The following is a 19,431-nucleotide window of genomic DNA, read 5'->3' as shown; positions in this document are numbered from 1 at the left end:
TTTGCACCAAACGCACCAAATGCACGTAATAAGCACTTAAGCACTACTTCCTTGAGCAATGTTATATGATATAATTATTATTCATGTTTTCAGGAGACGAATTGATATAAGACTTTAAGTCTTGTTTCTGAATCCTGTGATTAATTTGCTATTGTTCGATTCATTCTATTGTTTTGGTTTGATGTTAAAATGTGCAAATTAGTTAATAAATATGTTTAAACTAATTACGCGTTAGTTTCGCGTTACTTCGCGAAAGTTTCGGGTTATTATGCGTAAGTTACGCGTTATTTCGCAAAAGTTTCGCGTTACTACGCGTAAGTTATTTTTATTAGTTATTTTTTCGTTATTTCGCGAAAGTTTCGCGTTATTACCCTTTAGTTCTTGTTATTACGATAAATTTCCTTATTATTACGCGTAAGTTTCGTGATATAACACGAAAAAAAAATTTTTAGTCTACGAAAATGAGCTTAATGGGCTTTCGTAATTGAATAAAGTAAAGGCAAAAATATAAAAAAAAGCTCAAAGGGAGAAAAATGATGTATCACCCACTGATTGATTCTTACACAGAATAGTACTTATCATATCAATGTAAGTTATCACAGTTTCCAGAACCAAGCTTAAAATTCACGGAATATCACTATGGAGATACTCGAGAAATTCCAATGCGACGACGGTCCGGCTAAAAAACAAGAAAGGAAGAACGACAGACAGACAGACAAACTGTTTTTGTGTTGTAAGCCCAACTTCTTATTGTACCATATCATTTTCCGCCATTTTAATGCTACTACAGCTAATTTGGAGACATTCTCCGTCATTGCTGTTATTGTTCAAGTTTGAGTTAGCACATTCTTTTTATGGTTATGAAACAATGCACAGTTGTATTTGATCAGTAGTAGCGTGATTTTGGTGACATTTCCTATAAGAAGTTATCAAATTTCTGTAACTTTTTGGCAGATCAACAAACTATTATGACGCTGATTAGATTAATTAAAACACGATTCAATGGCATAGGCATTTAATTAAAAAAAGTTTTAACTATTTTGTTAAGGAGTCTATTTGCGTGATATGAAATCAACTGATTTTTCAATAAAGCAGTTATTTTTTGAATGAGTTTATGTAACCTGCCCGTCTTCAGTATTGCACAAAAGAACATTATTAAGTTGCATTCTCGCTGGGTTCAAAATTGATTATGCTGGGACTAATGAAACTTTATATATATACAGGTTGTTATTTAAACGTACGGTTCGTACATTGACAAGGTCTTCATTCATCTATATATAGTCTTACTTCCTGGTACTAGGTATTCTTTAACCCGGGTGATAGGTTGGCAGTGTTTTCACTGTGGTCACGAGGAGGAGATAATATCAATTGTTGCGGATGTTGCGGTAGTCAGGAAGACGAATAATGAAGAATTATCGAAGAAATTTGGTAAGTTGACGGTTGAGTAATATTTTTTTTCACAATGGAAACACAATGGAAACAAAATTACCAAACTATTCAGTAGAATTGAACGATATTTTTGTGTGTGTATATATAGTTTGCTGTTTTGATGTGCGGAAAATTTTAGAGGAATTTGAATGTACTTGATGGCAATAAATGTTTTTGACATAATTTAACACGAATTAATCAAAACATTACATGGAAAATGTATCATATGAGTAAACAGTAGCTTAAAACCCCGATAAAGTCACAATTTTATCTTAAAAAAATCCAGATAAGGACTTCCTCAAGAGGTTTCCAATTGATATTTGCATATAGCTTTTTTTGATAGCTTGTAATTCTTGATATCGCAATATAATGTTATCTTTTTGAGTGCTGTTAGAATCAAAATTGTATGACTTAACATATAGCGTTACCCTTCTTAAATCATTTTTTTCATTCTCAAGAGTGAAACTTGAAGATGTGTGTTTGGACAATGCATAAAAGTTATGTGGAAATTGTCCATAAACTGAACACAACTCTTAGTGGAAATTAACAATCTAAATGTCGGGTAAAATACCGAAAGGTCAATAAAAGAACATTTAGATACACCACTATCAAAGAACATGACCTAAATGTGAAAACAGGAAACAAGAGACGATCCACAATGTAGCGAACAGAATAAAGTACAACTACAGATCGAAAAAACTAGACACTAACAAATTTTGACCATAACTTCAATGAAAAGTATCTAAGCCACATTTCTTTCTACAATCGATTTTTTTGTGTGGGAACCATGCAACATTTAAATTGTCATGCGCACAAAAAAAAAAAAAAAAAAAAAAAAAAATGAAATCAGTATCAGAGAATCTCACTTCGTTGTAATTATCTGTGTTTTGTCTGTTCAGTTTACGCATAAAAATATCTATTTTATTGCATAATTCATCCTTGTAACACATGTGTCATTTGTTTACTAGACTCTGTGAGGAAATAATTGGTTCTTTCAGTACCCTTTTATCATCCTTCTTCAACCAGTATTGAACACATTTACTTTCAATTAAAAGTGTCAGTTTACATTTATTTTCGAACTAGCAGGGGTTTTGCAAAAGGAAAAAAAATCCGTTTATAAAAAATCCAGTGTAATACAATCTATGTGACATTGGCATTTCCAAATACAGCTTTATTTGAACAAAATCAATAAAACTTGAACCATTATATTTTCCTTATCTGAAGAATGCGATAAACGGTGTGTTAACATAAATATCTCAGTTTAAGATCTTTTACTATTGACAAGTAATAATGGTTTTACAGTCAGTTTATGGTCTTTATTTCCCTGTTCTTACCTGAAAGGTGTACGTTGGTGTCATCGTAATTTTTAAAACCGATTTGGGGAGGAGGGGAGCGTAAATAGAATTAAAGGCTAAGTGAAATGAAGCAAGACAATTTTTTTGGTAAAATTGTTAAATAAAACAAGATTTCCTGCCATTTTTTCCCCCAAATTATGAATCTACATCTTATGACTTCACTATTTTGTTGTATTCCGACTTCACCTACGAAAAATTGAAATCATCACCCGTCGACTGTAGAAATGAAATTTACGATATAACACTACGATAACATTATTTTAGCCGGTTTCGTAGCCTTACATAGAACCCAATAGAATAGTTGTACTGGTCTATGATTGATCTCTTATGTTAGCTTTATCCATATCAATTTGTGTTTTTTTTGGTTAGTTTGGTATATGTACCACCTAGTAAACTTTTCTCACTTTATAAACAGACGCCAGACAATGCTCCGTTATTGTTTATATTTGATCACGACTGATGACAGTGGAGGATTCAGAAATTCCGAGAGTTCCGTTTATGTGATTTTCAGTATTTTATATATCATCATGGACCATTTTTCGCAAAAGAGGTTGGGGGGGGGGGAGGGGGGGGGCTCCATAGAGCCCTCCTTGCATCAGATATTTGATTGGGTGAATTTCTTTTGGGCATGTCATTCACCTGTGTTCTTCACTTTGATACATGAACTATTCATAAAGCTGTACGGCATACCAAGGGAATATTGTGTCACCTTAAATTTTTTAAATACTCATAGCAATTAAGAATTTTTAGCCCATTAAGTATATATTATTTTTTTTTATTGAATTTCCTGTATAACACTCTACTTTTGTATTATAGTTATAACATTTATAAATCTAAGAGTTGGATTGATTGATTGTTGTGGTTTAACGCCCGAGCCTCAATATTTCAGCTATATTCAGGCGATGAACATGAAAGGGATGATAAAATGAACACGAAATGATGATAATGAAAAAAGGGATGGGACACAAGGATAATAGGGGAGACTAATTTAGATTGCCACTAGAAAAAGGGGGATGGGTAGGGTCGGGCAATTTAACCTCCTGTAGCGGAGCCTTATGGTTCCTACTCCGGGAGAATACCACAGTAGGGTTCTTCAACGTGCAAGGAACGTTGCATCTTTCCCAACACGGTGCACCAATATGGTTTGCGGTCAGGTTTTCCGTATTATAACCTGACAACCGCAGCATGTAACACGCCAGGGGTACCCCATTCCACCACCTTGGGCACACAACCCAGTTGCTCTGTGGGCAGAGCGCCCACAGGGTTCTGAGCACTATTTAGTCGCCTTTTACGACAAGCTTAGCGCTACTGCAGGCCTATTCTTTTGACACCCAGACCTGCACGGGGCTCTAAGAGGTGGAAGCATAAACTATAAGGAGACTGTTACTGGCACGTTTGAAACGCTTCCATCGAAAAGGCACTCTTGGAAACGGTCTTAGAACATACACGAACAAGCATTCGGACCCCATGGTCTATTTATTGATAGAAATAAAATAAAATACATTTATCGGTACATCATGTCCGTTTTTTAAGTTGTGGTTGAGCATCGACATTTATCATCAACATTTAACGGGTCCAAAAATACAAACGTTCATGAAATCTTTTCCCGGCGATCCAGCAATTCCCTTTGAAATACTAGCAAGGGGAAGGGTTTTCAATTGACCCAGTGGTTGGGAAGCGGCCATTTTCAAGATTTTTAAAGATATTCACAGTCTGAAGGGTCATTTGTTAAGAAACCATTTAATTTTCTGTTAGATGAATGGGTCAGTTCCAGTCAGGAATGGGAAATGGTTCATGGCATTTTGCTTTCCTAACTCCTGTAAGCCTTAAGTTTTTTTTGTACAACACATCAAATTGTTCACAGTCATTATAAACATATCAGAAAAAAACTAATAGAATATAAACGGCGCATTTTATTGCGATCGGAGATCCAGGAAGAAAGTGTATGTATTTCTCATGCACGCAAAATATGGGATAGATTTTTAAATGCAATTATACATTACAACTCGGTGAGGTTGAATGAAGGTCGATGTAATTAATATATTTTCAAGAACTTAAATAGCAATGAAATAAGATCGAAACTTCCTGCTTGTCTATTTATTTAAAAGTATTTATAGAGATATTTAAAAGAATGGTGATAACAATTCTTTTAAGGTACGATAAGGGCCACAGTTGGCTCCTTATTTTACCAAAAAATCAAGTTGCGGGAGACACTCAAAAAATTGAAAAAAAGTGTTCCAAAAAGTGCCCAATTTCAGCATACTTTATGGAAAATTTGAATCACATTTTCAATCATTGAAAAATGATATATTTGTAAATGTGGTTGATCTTGTTTAATCATTCATTTAACATTCTAAACAGTAATAAAAAAATTCCAACATCAGATATCTTATTTCAAGTCATGCAGGCGGCCATATATGGACCTAATAGTAACTTATCCTATCATAAGACACCACCTACTTTCTCTAGTTAATTGTACGAATGTTTGTTTATGAGCTTAGCCTTTGTTGGTGCGACCAAAAGATTAGTTAATACCGTAAATTAAATATGCGGCAGCCATAAGTGTGAATATTTATATAATGATCCTGTAACTTAAAATAAATTTGCATTTCTTATGCTTGACCGCTAAAAAACGAAACAAACAAGATAATTAAACATTTGTGCGATTTGGTTGATTTATTGGTCCAATAGTATCACGTCTGTGCATTTGAACTTTTTAATTTTCGTATGTCACAGATTTTGTTTTGTTTTTTTGGTTTTTTTGGGCGGAGGGGGTCATCTTAATTTTGTTTAAAGGATTTTTAGCGTTTTTAAGCGAAAAACAAGTTTCTCAGTTAGAAGTTTACATTTTTTGTGTTATCTCGCGCTAAGGACTTTTGCCCTTTAAACCAGAAGTTTTCATATAAAAAATTATGAAAATATGTTTTTAATTTGATTGAATTTATTTGTCTGTAAAAAAAGTCATAATATGAGTTTTCAAAGTATTCATTTTTTTTGTTTTGAAATTTGAGGTAAAAGTCTGCAATTTAAAAATAAAATGTTCCTTTTCGTAACATAATGAATTACTTCAGTATCAGCACAAACTCGTCCTGAAAAGGTTGAGGCAAAAATACATAAAGCGTGACAGGCGGACAGACGGATTAAAATTGTTAAAGAAGGAAGTATTAGGCAGACCTATATTAGTGCATATCAGTATCTACGTATAGAAACTCAATATAGACATTTTGAAAGACTACGTATGACTGTACAAATGCATGCCTTTAATTTATATTTAGATCAATGTTTACGTTTTAACTCGATCCAGATATCAATAGACATGGCTAAGTGCCCAACTTCGCATTCCGATCTTATGCATTGATGGATCGACATTATCATTTGACAAAAATGATGACAAAGTGAAATTGAAGACGGCATGGCTGACCTGTCAGAAAATGATAGTATTTACCGAGTTATAAAGATAGGCTTATGCCAGTCGTACAAAACTTGACGAATAAGAATGATTCTACGATCAGATTACTACAACTATCGTTCAGCAACCATCATGAAAACGGGAGCATCCGGCATTTTTAACACTACTGTCACGAGGTCAGCCGGAGATATATACAGCTGGAGAATACATGCTTTCAAATTTTGTTTTAAAATTTCTCAGTATCGTATTATTTCATAATAAGTACCATTGAGAGTATAATATTCCTACGCAATGCACATAAATTATATGAATCACGTTACAGTATAAGGTGTACTTAATGTATACGTGTGGCTGCATATAAGAAATATTCAGGGATCATATGACCACCAATATATCACATTTTATACAATATATTAATATTCAAACACTTCACATTTGGTACTTGTAGAAAAGAGCTCGAGTTCGTAGACATTTTTCTATTAAACATCAGAGTAAATATACATGTTCAATTTACCTTTTACGACGTTTGGAAAAAAAAGATTTATATGTTGACTACAGAGGTTACAGACCACCAATTCAAACAATGAGCATTGGAACGTACGCAAAAATAGTCCTACGTAGAAATTACCCCTGTTCCTCATAGTGCTGTGAAAAAAGTTCTCATCTTATTTAAAAAAATTAAACAGTTTCTGAAAGGAAAAACATTTCTGTACAATTTATAGGTGCATTTTGCTTCTTGTGATGTGAAGCCTATCTCCATAATGATTTCTATATATGCCCCTATCTTGTAAAAACACTTGGATTTCCCATGTTATTTATAGACCCTTCACTTCCGGTGACCAGTACTGCACTGCAAGTCTGCTAAACCCACATGCCATTCTGAGGATTGTGAGCTGACATATGTAGAATCATGCTGATATATAGTCCTCTGCAGGTTAAAGTTAAGGTAAAGTCCAGAGAAGCAATTGAATATTGTGAAATTAGCATAGAAGCCTATGGGAAGTGAAATTAGTGGTTTCTATCCTAAAGAGCTTGTAAGTCTCGTTTAAATTTTCTTTTTTTTTGATCCGGGATTCTTATTTTTGAAAGCATTAAAAACCGAAGACCGATTTGTATAAAGTTTGCTACCCCAAGGTACATCAATGTGAAGCATAGTTGTCAGTGTTTTCTACTTCGCGTTATTACAATACTTAGATTTATTATGTTGTGTAAATAGTTCCGCGTAATATTCTTTTCACTGTTGTTACGCACAATTTTTTTTTCGTTGAAAAGATTGTTGTCGTTTTTATTCCCTTACCCTTGAATGGGAGCTCCAGGGACCCGTATTCGTGAAAGCCTCGTTGTCACGCGACGAGACTTACAAGTCCTATATACTTTAGCTTGGTCTTGGCTTCCGGCACTTAGAACATCTGCTGATGAAGAAAGTCAGAGTATAATTAGACCTATGGTGGTTCACTTGATTATGTGAACAGAGACTGCGCAAAAAGAAACGAAAATTTTAATGAATTCATTGAATTTGTTACCCGATGACATGAAAAGTCCTTTCTTCAGATTCGTGATCACTGGACATTTAAAAGAGTAATCAAGGGAACCAAGGTTATAGCGATAATCAAAAGAATGCAATCCAGGGACAAAGACCAGACATGGAGAACTGACATACACAACAAAGAACATAAAGTAACTAAAATCATACATACAAAGTAACAAATGCAAATGAGCAACTCGGACTCCACTAAAAACTGGGAGCATGGACCAGGTGCACCAGTAGGGTAAGCGTCCTCTGCTTTTCTAGAAACACCCGTCGAGTTGCTCATAAAAAGTCAAGTCCGGGGTAGACAAACGAGAAAAGGAAAACTATGAACCGTTGAATAAATCAGTTTTTATGGTGCATATAACGATCCATGAGTTCATGATGACGACCATAAATCTTCTGTAGTGATGACTTCAGTCTTGTAGCAACATAATCCTGTTCCAGAAGCCTACTTGTTAGAGTTCTAGGGCGATACAAAAAGTCTGCGTAGTTTCGGCAAGCTCTGGCATAACGTATAAGTTGTGATACGAACACTCCATACGCAGATGCTGAAGGGATGTTGTCACAGATGAAAGGAAAGTTGACAATTCTGAGTGAAAAGTCATCACGTTTGTCGTAAAGTATGGTCAAAAGTTTTCCTTTACCATCAATTTCCAAGTGTAGGTCAAGATATGAGGCTGACCTTACAGTGTCTGTAGTATCCTCTTTATCTCACGTTCATTGGGGTAGATGCGATGTATCGGAAACCCGAAATTAGGATTATTTAAAGATAATACATCATCTATATAGCGGAAACTGAGATTAAAGGATCTAGCCAAACGATATTCTTTCTTTCGGATCAAATCAGCTATAAAGTCAGCCTCATAAGAGTAAAGGAATAAACTTGATAATTATTTTCTATAATTTTAGCATGTTGAAATTGGACAAATTGTCCCTTTTTGTACTGAGTGGCACCGCCATTGTGTAGACTATGTAAAATCTATTACACTAAAAAAAAAATGAAATAACCGAACACTTCTTTGTATAATGCTGAAATATTCCCGATAACGACGCAATTTATCTTTCACGGCATTTCCCACAAAAGTTCATGTAAAAATTAAATTGTTCAAGATTATCTGAAATTAAATCACAAAAATGGGCACCTATATTCATGTGGTATCCTTTTTACCCAAATCTAGAAATATTGATTTATTGCCTATTTTTCCGTCCAATGGCCACTCTGATCTGAAAATGGCTCTGGTCTGTCAAACAAATAGTTTCAACAAAATGCTTTCAATTCATAAAGGTATTTTGTGGGTTTTAGCTTTATTTTCTCAGAATTGAATTTTACTACAACCAACCAGTCTGTCTAGTGACTGAGTTACAAGTGTATGCCCTATGCATGAGATGTCAAGAAACCATTTTTCAAAAAAAGTCTTCTGTGAAAGTACTTTAATTCGTGGATACCAATTTTCATGGATTTGGGAAGAAAGACAAGTTTGTGAATCCTTGAATTCGTGGTTTTGAGGTTTTCAGTATAAATATCAATGGATATCTCCTTTTCGTTTGGAGCCAAACTTCGTGGTTTGGCCTACCCACGAAAATTGGTACCTCACGAACAATAGTACTTTCAGAATATTAGATTAACCTCCTGTCTTATTGATTGTAAAAGTTATTTTTACCTAGGTCACAAACGGTGAAATCTGGTCGATCTAGTAGCCGCTCGATTCCTTCCTTCAGTTCGTTCGTCTATCCGTCACGATTAGGGATATTTATTTTATGCCAACTCTACTCAGTTATTATATACGTACTGAAAATGGGCATTTGTTATTCTTAACATATTTGATAATTATTTTCTACAATATTTTAGCATGTTGAACTTGGACAAATTGTGGTGAGTGGCACCGACATTGTGTAGAGTATGGAAAAATCTATTACATTAATATTATTCAGTTTAAACATATTACGCACCTGTTACTATGGCAAAGTAGATATTTTCTCCGTACATTTTCAGTATGTTGAAATTAGCCATTTTTTCACTAGTATATGCTACCTTTGGGACATTACATATGGAATTTGTACCCACACTGTAGATTTTTTTTTAGCTTACTCAGTTTTATATTACATATTGGAGACACTAACAAATAAATGACAGTAACATAGGCGCAGACATGTTTTGATCTTGTTATATTTTATGAAGACTCAACGGAACGTTGTTACAATAATGATGGGGAGCTAGAGTTTTGAAGCCAAGCTAGAAATAGATTTATGCTCTTGTTGGCGATGTTCATTGTTTGTTTGGTTTATTTCATGGCCACATTTTAATGTTTATAATTCTACATAGAACTATGAGGCTGATAACTTTAATCATTGAAAAGCAGTTTCTTAAAAAAAAAAAAAAAAAAAAAAAAAAAAAAATAAAAGAAAAGAAAAAATATGCTCCACCTAAAATTCCTTCTAGATCCACCCGTTTCAGTTAATTTATGAAGAGACCGCATATACTGTCGGGATATATCCATTTATCACATTCGTAAAGGAGAGGTAAAAACAAAAGTACCAGACTCAAAGCCGTAATATATTAGTATAACGTACAAATTAAGGATAGACCGGGAAAATGTAGATATATGATGCCGTAAATAACTCATCATATCATGAAACCGTTATATAGAATCATTTGAAATTACAACTGCATTTTGTCCCATCATTTATTTCATAACAAAAATTACAGCTGCATTCTTTTTCCATCATATAGCAGAATACATGAATTCCCCGCGTATGTATTCGATGGTTAAAATTATCACACATTCAAAAATGTTACCCAACAAAAAATTAGAACGATTATACAAACAAGAAAAAATACATGAGGAGACATGAAAGAGAAAAAAATGTTTTTGAAATCGTTATATCATGCGATGTATTGTTTCTTAGATGTTTACCTAGAAATATGACCACTTAAATATAAGATGACGGTAAATCAGTAAAAAAATCCGGGAAGGACAAAATTACTAAGGTAAATTCCAAGAAACAGCTACTCATGGAAGATAATTTATATCTGATATTTAATACTTTGACTTTACAGGGAACTATCTTTTGTTCGTGCTCGTGAGCTATGTGAAGAGAAATCTGTTAGCTGATACACAGTTCCTCGATGAATAAGGTGAGTAGATGATTTCTATATTTAATCTTATTATCAAGTATAAGAAAAAATCTAATTAGAATGTTACATGCTTTTTTTATATCAAAAGTGTCCCACATTCCGTTTTCTTTTTGTCGTTAGTTTTTCAAAAATCATGATTGTCATTAACACACATGTTTGTTGATTCATCAACTTTTATAATTGTTTTCCAGTATTAATAAATTGTGATATATAACGATAATAGGTATAGTGTATATGTCAAAGAGACAACAAACTGACTGGGATGAAAATGCTAGCCTAAGGCCACTTATTGGTCTTCAATGAACGACGTGTAACCTGTAACTGCCCCCAAAACATCATTTATACACTGGTACAGTGAAAGAATTGCTCCTATATACTCAAGTAACATAGAAATAAACTAAAGGTGAAAACGAAACAAGACATACAGAGGCCAGAAATTCCTGAATTGGGACAGGCGCAAAAATGCATGCTGATATATTTTACATACTTGAAAGATTTCGGATGTGCTTTAATGTAACTTAATGCAACCGTGTACACGCGAAATACGATTCCTAAATGATAGGTTCTGCATTGTAAGGAACTCCACGTGTCTATATATAATTTAAAGCAAATGTCCGATAGAGAAAGTGTAAAATTAGTATGTATCGTGTATGCGAGGACCCCAGTTCCTTCTTTTCCGCTATTTAGTGGAGTTCTTTCTGCGTGTTTCTGTTTATTCATGTAATGTGACATGCTGTTCTTCTATCGACCATTTATTGTTCCTTTCATCGTTTTGTACACAAATTATTTCTCATTTGTAATTTCGTTACAAAAAATGACTACCTTTTCCCAAAACTTTGACGTAGACAAATCATTTTTTTTCAACGATTTGTAAATTAACAATGGCGGGGTTTCAAATTCCATGATTTTGAACTTTATAGATATCTTTCTAGACCACCCTACTTCTTTTGTGACTCAGATTAATTTTATCCACCTGTGGTTTTTGGGATAAGCATATTTAACAATTGTGAATACATACAAACTGCAGGTAAATCAGTAACCCCCTCCCCCCCCAAAAAAAAAAAAAAAAAAAACGCTACTCGACGAGAATAGTTGCGAATTTAGAACTAAAACTTAAAAAAAATGATTATTCAACTTATTAAGGAAGCTAGAAAATGATAAGATTCTTCCTCATACATGCCATCAATACGAAAAATTACCACAGCTACACAATACAAAGTCGAAATACATTTCAAACGATGAACTTTCAAGGAAACAAAAACTATAAAACAATGAATTATATTTGACCGTTTTGTAGAACGTATTGTAATCTTCAGAAAGAGGAAAGAAAAGAAGATTTCGAGATACAGACAGGAATGGAAGACAATATTCCAGTTTCAAGGTATGCATTTTGATGGGTCTTCATTTCTCTATCTTGGTTGATAAATGTATTGCTTGTATGAGTGCATACAATATGTTTTTAAAAGCATTTGTAATCATGGTTTTATGGCATATTTAGATAACGACTCTTTGGAATAAACAATTGTATTTATCTTTAAAAAGCGCCATCTCTAGACTGAGTCGGTGGATTTCCATCATTATGTGATTGTAATGTACTTCAAGAGGTATTTGTGTTTCAAATTTCAATGTTGAATGCCAGTATCTGAATTATGAATCCACTTTAGTACTTTTGAATTCTTATTTAAATCAAGCTCTTGCTGTTAGTCTATTTGCTAATAATTAAAAAACAGGAAAAGTTAAAAACAGGAAGATTCTATAAAAAACAAAAAAAACATTGCACATAGCAAAGTTAGCCCACTTATTTTGATATTACACTGGCGGAAAACGTTCGTTTTTTTCGTGGCAACTTTGGGGAAAATGAGCAAATAATATCCTGGAACCCCCCTTTTTTTCTAGAAACCATCTAGAACTCCCAGACTTAACCATACACTGCAGGATATATGTAAAAAGTACGTTTATTATGCATATGCGTAGTGTTCCCCACTTACTATTTCCGAAAATAAAGTATAAATCCCATATTTTCCCATTTAAACACAATTAAGTTACAAGGTTGAGCAATTTATACCCGTTTTAAAATTGTACTTTAATCCAGAACTCTAATTCAGCCGCTGCAAGGTCGAATATGCATACTTTAATAACTTACTGCGCATATATGCATTTAAACTTGTTTATACTAGCTGCATAAGGAAGTATAGTAGAGTTTTGGCATAAAAGAAACTGAAAATAATTTAGATTACGAAGACCAGTGTGATCGATTTAAATGTTTATGAAACTTATGTAATATGTTAATGAAGATAAAATGTTAGTGGAATAGTCAGTTCATATTTATGCAAAAAATGTTTTGTTTACACACATGACTTAAAAAAGATATTGAAAGTATTTTTTAATCATACAATCTAAGGTTGCTATTTATTTCAGACGAAAATTATAAATGTGTGGAAAAAATAAACAAATAAGGGTAACAACAAAATTACCGAACACTAATCCGATCCATAATCAAGTCAACTCTGGCAAAATAGGTATTACACCGCCGTAGCAGCTGGTACCGCAATGGTCCTGACTTGGTACAGGCACTTCAAACGAAATGGTGGGTTAGATATAGGTTTTACAGCGTGCTAAACATCCCTCTTCCATTGCGGCATAACTATACCAGTGGTAATTAAGAATCATTTGCATGTTACTTTCATATTAGGTAAATCAGTGTCACATCAGCTCGGAGAGCATTTATTCTAAGACAATCATTACTCATTGTTTTAGAAGAAACCGAGTTTGTTTTCAAACAAGGACTGATATCTAAAAAGCAATTTGATAAGAGACGTTTTAAGACATATTTCTTCATATCTTTGATTCAGGAGTCTGTTACGCAGATATTTATGGCGTTCAAGGAAATCAGAGTAGATAGTACTTGCTCCAGCGTAGCGAATCGATTGTGAAATATAAACACTATATGCAGGAGGTGAAGGGATATTGCTGCACATGTAAGGAAAATGTATGATATTAAAATTAAAGTCGTCTCTTTTATCATGAACCTTAGTGCTGAGATGACCATATAGATATTGACATTCCCATGAAAGTGGTAATTTTTTACCAATAAGGAAATAAATGTACTATGAATCACCTACATTTTTGTGGAGCTAGAATAAACTTTATCTTATTATTTACTTTGAGATTTATTGCGTCTTTTATAATATGAAATCACACTCTTTGATAAATATTATTCAGTTAGAAATAAATAACTCAAATCACAAGTTGCCAACCGTGTACCTGTTGTGTTATACACTACATTTTCTGAAGATGTGCAAAATAATGAACGTTACATAAAAGATATTGTAAGAACATGTAATTTAGTTGACGATTTGGTATGTTTCTTGAAGCCACATTTTGTGGATGCCGGCTTAAATAAGTTTCATTGCTTTTCTAAGCGTCTCTGCAATGTTTTTTTATTGAATGATTCAATATGGGAGGTGAAATAGAAAACCGAATCAAGATCCTTTAAATAGGGTAAGCGAGATAATTATAATAGTTTAGGTAGGTATTTAATACAAGGTAAGTTTATCAACATTGTTGCATTTTTGCGTTTTTAGAATCTGGTAAGTTACATGCTTGTAGCATTTTGTTGTATTGCTTTAAATATTCTTACAGTCTACTTCATGCGCAAATGAGCATTAATTTACTTACAAGATCAAAAATGAGAAAAGTATTTTTTTCATATGAAAATAAATCAATTTGAATTCATTTCATAATTCATAGTTTTGATCTTGTAAAGTAACTTACAGATACTAGCTCTAATTTAATCATTCAGCATCAATTGAATGGTTGTCAAGATTAGACGATTAGTCTAGAACGAATTTGTTTTGCTTATAGATGATCCAGGCAAAGATTTGTGTATTACGGAAATGGGAAAAATGGTGAAAGTTGTGTATACAGATAAAGAAGAACAATTACACTCGTTGAAAAAAAAAAAAACTAGTCGGAGTGCACAAAGGCTGATTAAGTGTAAGAATGTTTAAAGTACATATAATCACTTATTGAAATGTAGCCACATAAAGAAAAGTCAAATCAAATTAAACTTAAAGAGTAGATCTAACGGTATTTGTCACCTGCTCGTCTGAAAATTTACTTCGAGTCGATCATTCGTAATCCCTAAAATCACAGAACTTTTGGACACGAGTTAGATTCATGAAATGGCCAAAATCGTACCTAAATGATGTTAAAATGATATTTTGCACTTAACCATCCGCCTAGTGTATGGCCATGAATGATAATATGTAAGTCCGTCGTTAAAACAACATTTTAGTTAATTGTTTATCACTTAATGGATCTAACCCGTGTCCTAAAGCCCATGTGCCTTAAATTGGTAGTGTTCAAATCATTTGAAATAGTAATCTAGCGTCCCAATGTTTACATTGTCACACAGGCCGTGACAAACTACCATAACGCCAAACTTAAAATATCACTTCACAGATTTTTGTTCCTAGCAATAATTTGAAATTAAGAACCAAATAAGTCTCCAGACTCCATTAAATTTTGATTTAAAAATGATGCAAGGAAAATCACTACCATATTACCGGTTTTGTTTATCTCTCGTTTCTCTTCATTTCAGGTCAAACTGTCAGAACTAAAGGTTATACAATATTTTGGTAGGTGTCGGTTTCATAATACTACACATGTAAGTACGCTTCCAGGTAAGTGAATGTGTGTTTTGTATTTTTTGTTCAGGTGAGCTGGGGTAAGTAGTGTAGCCTTAGATGTATAATGTCCCGTAGTAACATGTGTGATATATGTGTGCATAGGCTGACAATAATACGCATAACTTAAGACCAAATATACAATTTTATTCAAATTTCATTCCTTACTAATTGTATGTTTAAACCTTTATGCAGTTGTTGGATTTACAATTTTATCTGAGCTAAAATGAAGTGTGAATTTCATGACAAATTTTTTTATGAAGAAACTTATAAAAATAATAAATAAAAATAAGTAAGATAAAAAAGAAAAAAAAAATGATAAAAATAACTCTTTTGTATATCTGGTCTTGACTGTAGTTTAGGAGCGCTTTACTAACATGTTAGGAATTCTTTGAATTCCAAAACAGCTTTACAAAATGAATGGAAAGTGCAAATATTTTATCACTCATTTCTACTTTTGTATGTCAATGTTTAAATGAAAGCAATATGTTCTAACACAAGCCTGATAATACGCAAAAAAACTCGGATATGCCGCATTTTCCATTTGTTTGTCGCAATTTAGTTGTAAAGGCAGCAGCATAATTGAAACATATCATAATCAATAAGGTTACGGTTGATTATGTGTGTTACATCATTAATCATATATGGTAGCACAGAAAGCCTATGTGAATTGTTTTAAAACACGAAGCAAGAACATTTAAACTATATTATTCAGATACAACGACTGATGAAAGCACAACGGAAGTGATCCCGACAACCGTACCGGTACAATCAACAACATCATGTGCTGGGGATGGTACTTTAAACAGAACGAATGCGGGTTTGAATCGAGAGTGCGGTGCGTACAGTGGCACTGGAAAATGTATTATATCACACAGCGCTTGTACGGAGATCTCGAAGACTTGGCAGTGTAAATGTGTTCAAGGATATGCTGAAAAGTCTGGTCAATGCGTAAAAAGTAAATGTTTTGTATTAGTTTGATTTTAATTTTGATTATACGTCGCTTGGAATGTGGAAGTTACATAGTGATCATGTTGTTGATCTTTCATTAAACTGAAGATAAAAAATGAAATGAAAAAATTAAATAAAAAAATAAATGAAATGAATCGCTAGAACGTCCACAAAAAACCTTTACACAATTCCTTTTTTTTTTGAGAAAAGGTAGCAGTTAGATCGGAAAGACAGCAATCAAAATGATGGTTCCATTAATGTTAAATCAAATTAATTTAAAAAGCTGGAAAGTGAGCAAAAATAAATAAATAAAAAAAAAATACTACGCAATCAATAGGAAAATCAGTCCTGATCATCTAAAATGATGTATGTACATTTACATGCATGCATACTCTTCTTTAACACTCATAAGTGTAGAAATCTTATTTTATTTTGCAGTGCCCAATGGTCTTTTTAAGGATATTGACAGGACAAGAACAGTTTCAGTCAGTGAAAACGCTGGAGAATCTGGTAGTATTCTTTATTTTATTACGTAGACCATTCACCCAATTTCAGTTGTAATAAATGTTAACAAATTTGAGGAACTGGTCCAATTGTTTACAAAAAAAAATTCTGGAGAAACTGCATTTACTTTGATAAGACCAATCCCAAAATTATATTATTTTTAGAGACTCTCATTTAGTGAAATCTATAATATCAGTTGATATTAAAATGGGGGTATTCAACCGAAAACCTTGTCGAAAATGTACGGAATAAAGCACATAATACCATTTCAGATTAATTGTTTCAAGCGGTAGTAGCGATGTTTTTTTTTTGGTACATGTCCTTTACGAAGTTAAAAATTCTGTCATCACTTTGGCCACAGAAAATAAACAAAAACATCATGATGCTAACTAGGTTAGAAGTATAACTAAGTTTGAAGCGTTTACCAAAATATTAAACAAGATAAAATTATGAATCAATATCAACTTAAACTTGAATCGCATGGATCAAGCAATGTGGTCCGTAAAAGAGATACAAAAACCCAAGTTTGCCTGCGTCAGCAAATTTGAAATCGATCTAGTGAACTCTCCACACGCTTAGGGACTATTCATATCGTGCGATTTGTTACTATAAACGAATAATATTCAAACTTGTCACATTGCTTATAGAAGATATAAAAACAATTATTATTTTAGTGGGGTGAATCTAACAATTTTTACATGGGGGTGAAGCAAAACCTACTAAGTCGATGTATACAAATTTTCCTTTTTTGTACCTTTATTGTTTTCAGTGAAGTGTATTTGTTTTATTTCTTTTAGGAGTGATAAATAGTGAGCATAGCTTAATATTGATACAAATGTAGTAGAAATAAAGTTGAAAACTATGCAGTTACTTGATTCTGTTTCAGTTTTAAATGTGATCTTTTCCGAGATAAATGGTTTTGAAAGTATAACAAATCAGGAAGCAAAAATTGTTGGATCCGATGCGGAACATTTTGAAATAATTTATCCAATACAAAGCAGGTTTTTAATTAAAACAAAAACTAAATTAACAATGCTAAAATATGAGATAACGGTCATTGTATCAGTCCAGATTGATAATGTAATAGTACGGGATCACGTACATATAATTGTCAACGTAATCAGGTCAACGTCAGATATCACACGGAAGACACTTGTAGTACTTGATGGAACGCTAAGTGGTAGTACTATTGGTTTCATATGCACGTCTTGCATAAAACAAGCAGTTTTATATCCAAAACAAGACATATTTTCAGTGGAGAATGATGGTAGTGTCAACACTACTAAAAATATTGATTTGGACTCACTTATAGGCGAAACAACAATAACTTATTCCAAACAGTATAATATTACAAACAAAAACGATCCTTCGGTTGTACTTGCAATAATTGACCTGGTCATAACAAGACGTATGTTTACGAAACAGCTTCCAGATGTTAGTAAGATCGATACGAAAGTAGGACAATTTGATCTTCATGATAAGTTGAAGATTGAAAATTTAGGAGATACAGGATTTACCATCAATAGTGACAATTACTTGTTATTAGGTACTAATAGATTAGAATACGCCGAAAGTCAGAAAGTTGAGAAAACATTGCAAATTAGTATCGGCGATGTTTCGTTCAATATCGAAGTAGAAATCGAAGTTTTAGATGCCAACAATAACCCACCATCATTTCCGGAGAATAATGAGTACAATTTCAAAATGATTCAATCAGTTTATCCCGATTTGATAGTAGGTTTCGTCAAGGCAGAAGATAAAGACACAAAATCGAGAATATTTTATACAATATCTCCCAACGATAAATTAGAAATAAATAACGATGGCGTCATATCTATTAAATCTGCCTTTTCTACCAACGAAAATTACACCGTTAAAATAACAGCAAGTGACGGTTTGTATTCAGAAGATGTTGATGTGATCTTTGAAATAATTCCCGGAGTCGAACAAAATCTTAATAAATCTTTTACTGGAATGGTAAACGAAAATAGAAGTCCAGGTACCTTCGTCACTACAGCATCTGCCAGCGGTTATAAAGCGTATTCGTTCGCAGACTACACAGCAAGAACTAATTTTAAGATTGATTCAAACACGGTATGTTTATGCTAAGACTTTTGTGATATGCCGTTATGCGACTGCTTTAATACTATATTGTAAAAAAGTGCTTAGTAACTTTGTTTTACTGTCCATTTTGATTGAATATACTGGTAGTTTTTATCTTTGATGTTTTAAAAGTGTGAACTGATCCAAACCATATTAGTACATACAACCTGTTCAATGATTAAAACGTTCCTTAATTAGATTGATTTGTGTCGTTAGGAGCTTGCTCTATCTTGTAAATAAAGGAGGCTTCCATACCGGTGCACCTGGTCCATGTCCTGATTTTGTGGAGTCCGGGTTGCTCATTTACTCCTAGTTTTTTTGAACGT

The 19,431-nt window shown here is 33.2% G+C and overlaps 1 protein-coding gene across 11 annotated transcripts in view; it reads left to right on the top strand.

Annotated features, from left to right (window-relative positions):
- Nucleotides 1-1,269: 1,269 nt before the first annotated feature.
- Nucleotides 1,270-19,431, top strand: part of LOC148612278 (protocadherin Fat 4-like) — a 50,372-nt gene continuing 32,210 nt past the window's right edge. For 4 of the 11 annotated variants that reach the window (XM_088593563.1, XM_088593564.1, XM_088593554.1 and 1 more), the window contains exons 1-7: nucleotides 1,270-1,428; nucleotides 10,782-10,859; nucleotides 12,157-12,240; nucleotides 14,724-14,855; nucleotides 15,463-16,505; nucleotides 16,937-17,008; nucleotides 17,889-19,096. In XM_088593563.1, coding sequence (XP_088449689.1) covers nucleotide 16,505; nucleotides 16,937-17,008; nucleotides 17,889-19,096 — 1,281 coding nt within the window. In that variant the 5' untranslated portion in view covers nucleotides 1,270-1,428; nucleotides 10,782-10,859; nucleotides 12,157-12,240; nucleotides 14,724-14,855; nucleotides 15,463-16,504. Of the gene's footprint in view, nucleotides 1,429-10,781; nucleotides 10,860-12,156; nucleotides 12,241-13,277; nucleotides 13,447-13,711; nucleotides 13,838-14,723; nucleotides 14,856-15,462; nucleotides 16,506-16,936; nucleotides 17,009-17,888; nucleotides 19,097-19,431 lie in introns of all 11 variants that reach the window. The other 7 variants (XM_088593558.1, XM_088593555.1, XM_088593556.1 and 4 more) reach the window with 7 other exon arrangements.

The sequence above is a fragment of the Perna viridis genome, chromosome 7, assembly GCF_037379345.1.
Source record: "Perna viridis isolate PV_CMFRI_1.1 ecotype Kerala chromosome 7, ASM3737934v1, whole genome shotgun sequence".
NCBI classification, from domain to species: domain Eukaryota; kingdom Metazoa; phylum Mollusca; class Bivalvia; order Mytilida; family Mytilidae; genus Perna; species Perna viridis.
This window is presented reverse-complemented; position numbering and strand designations above follow the sequence as displayed.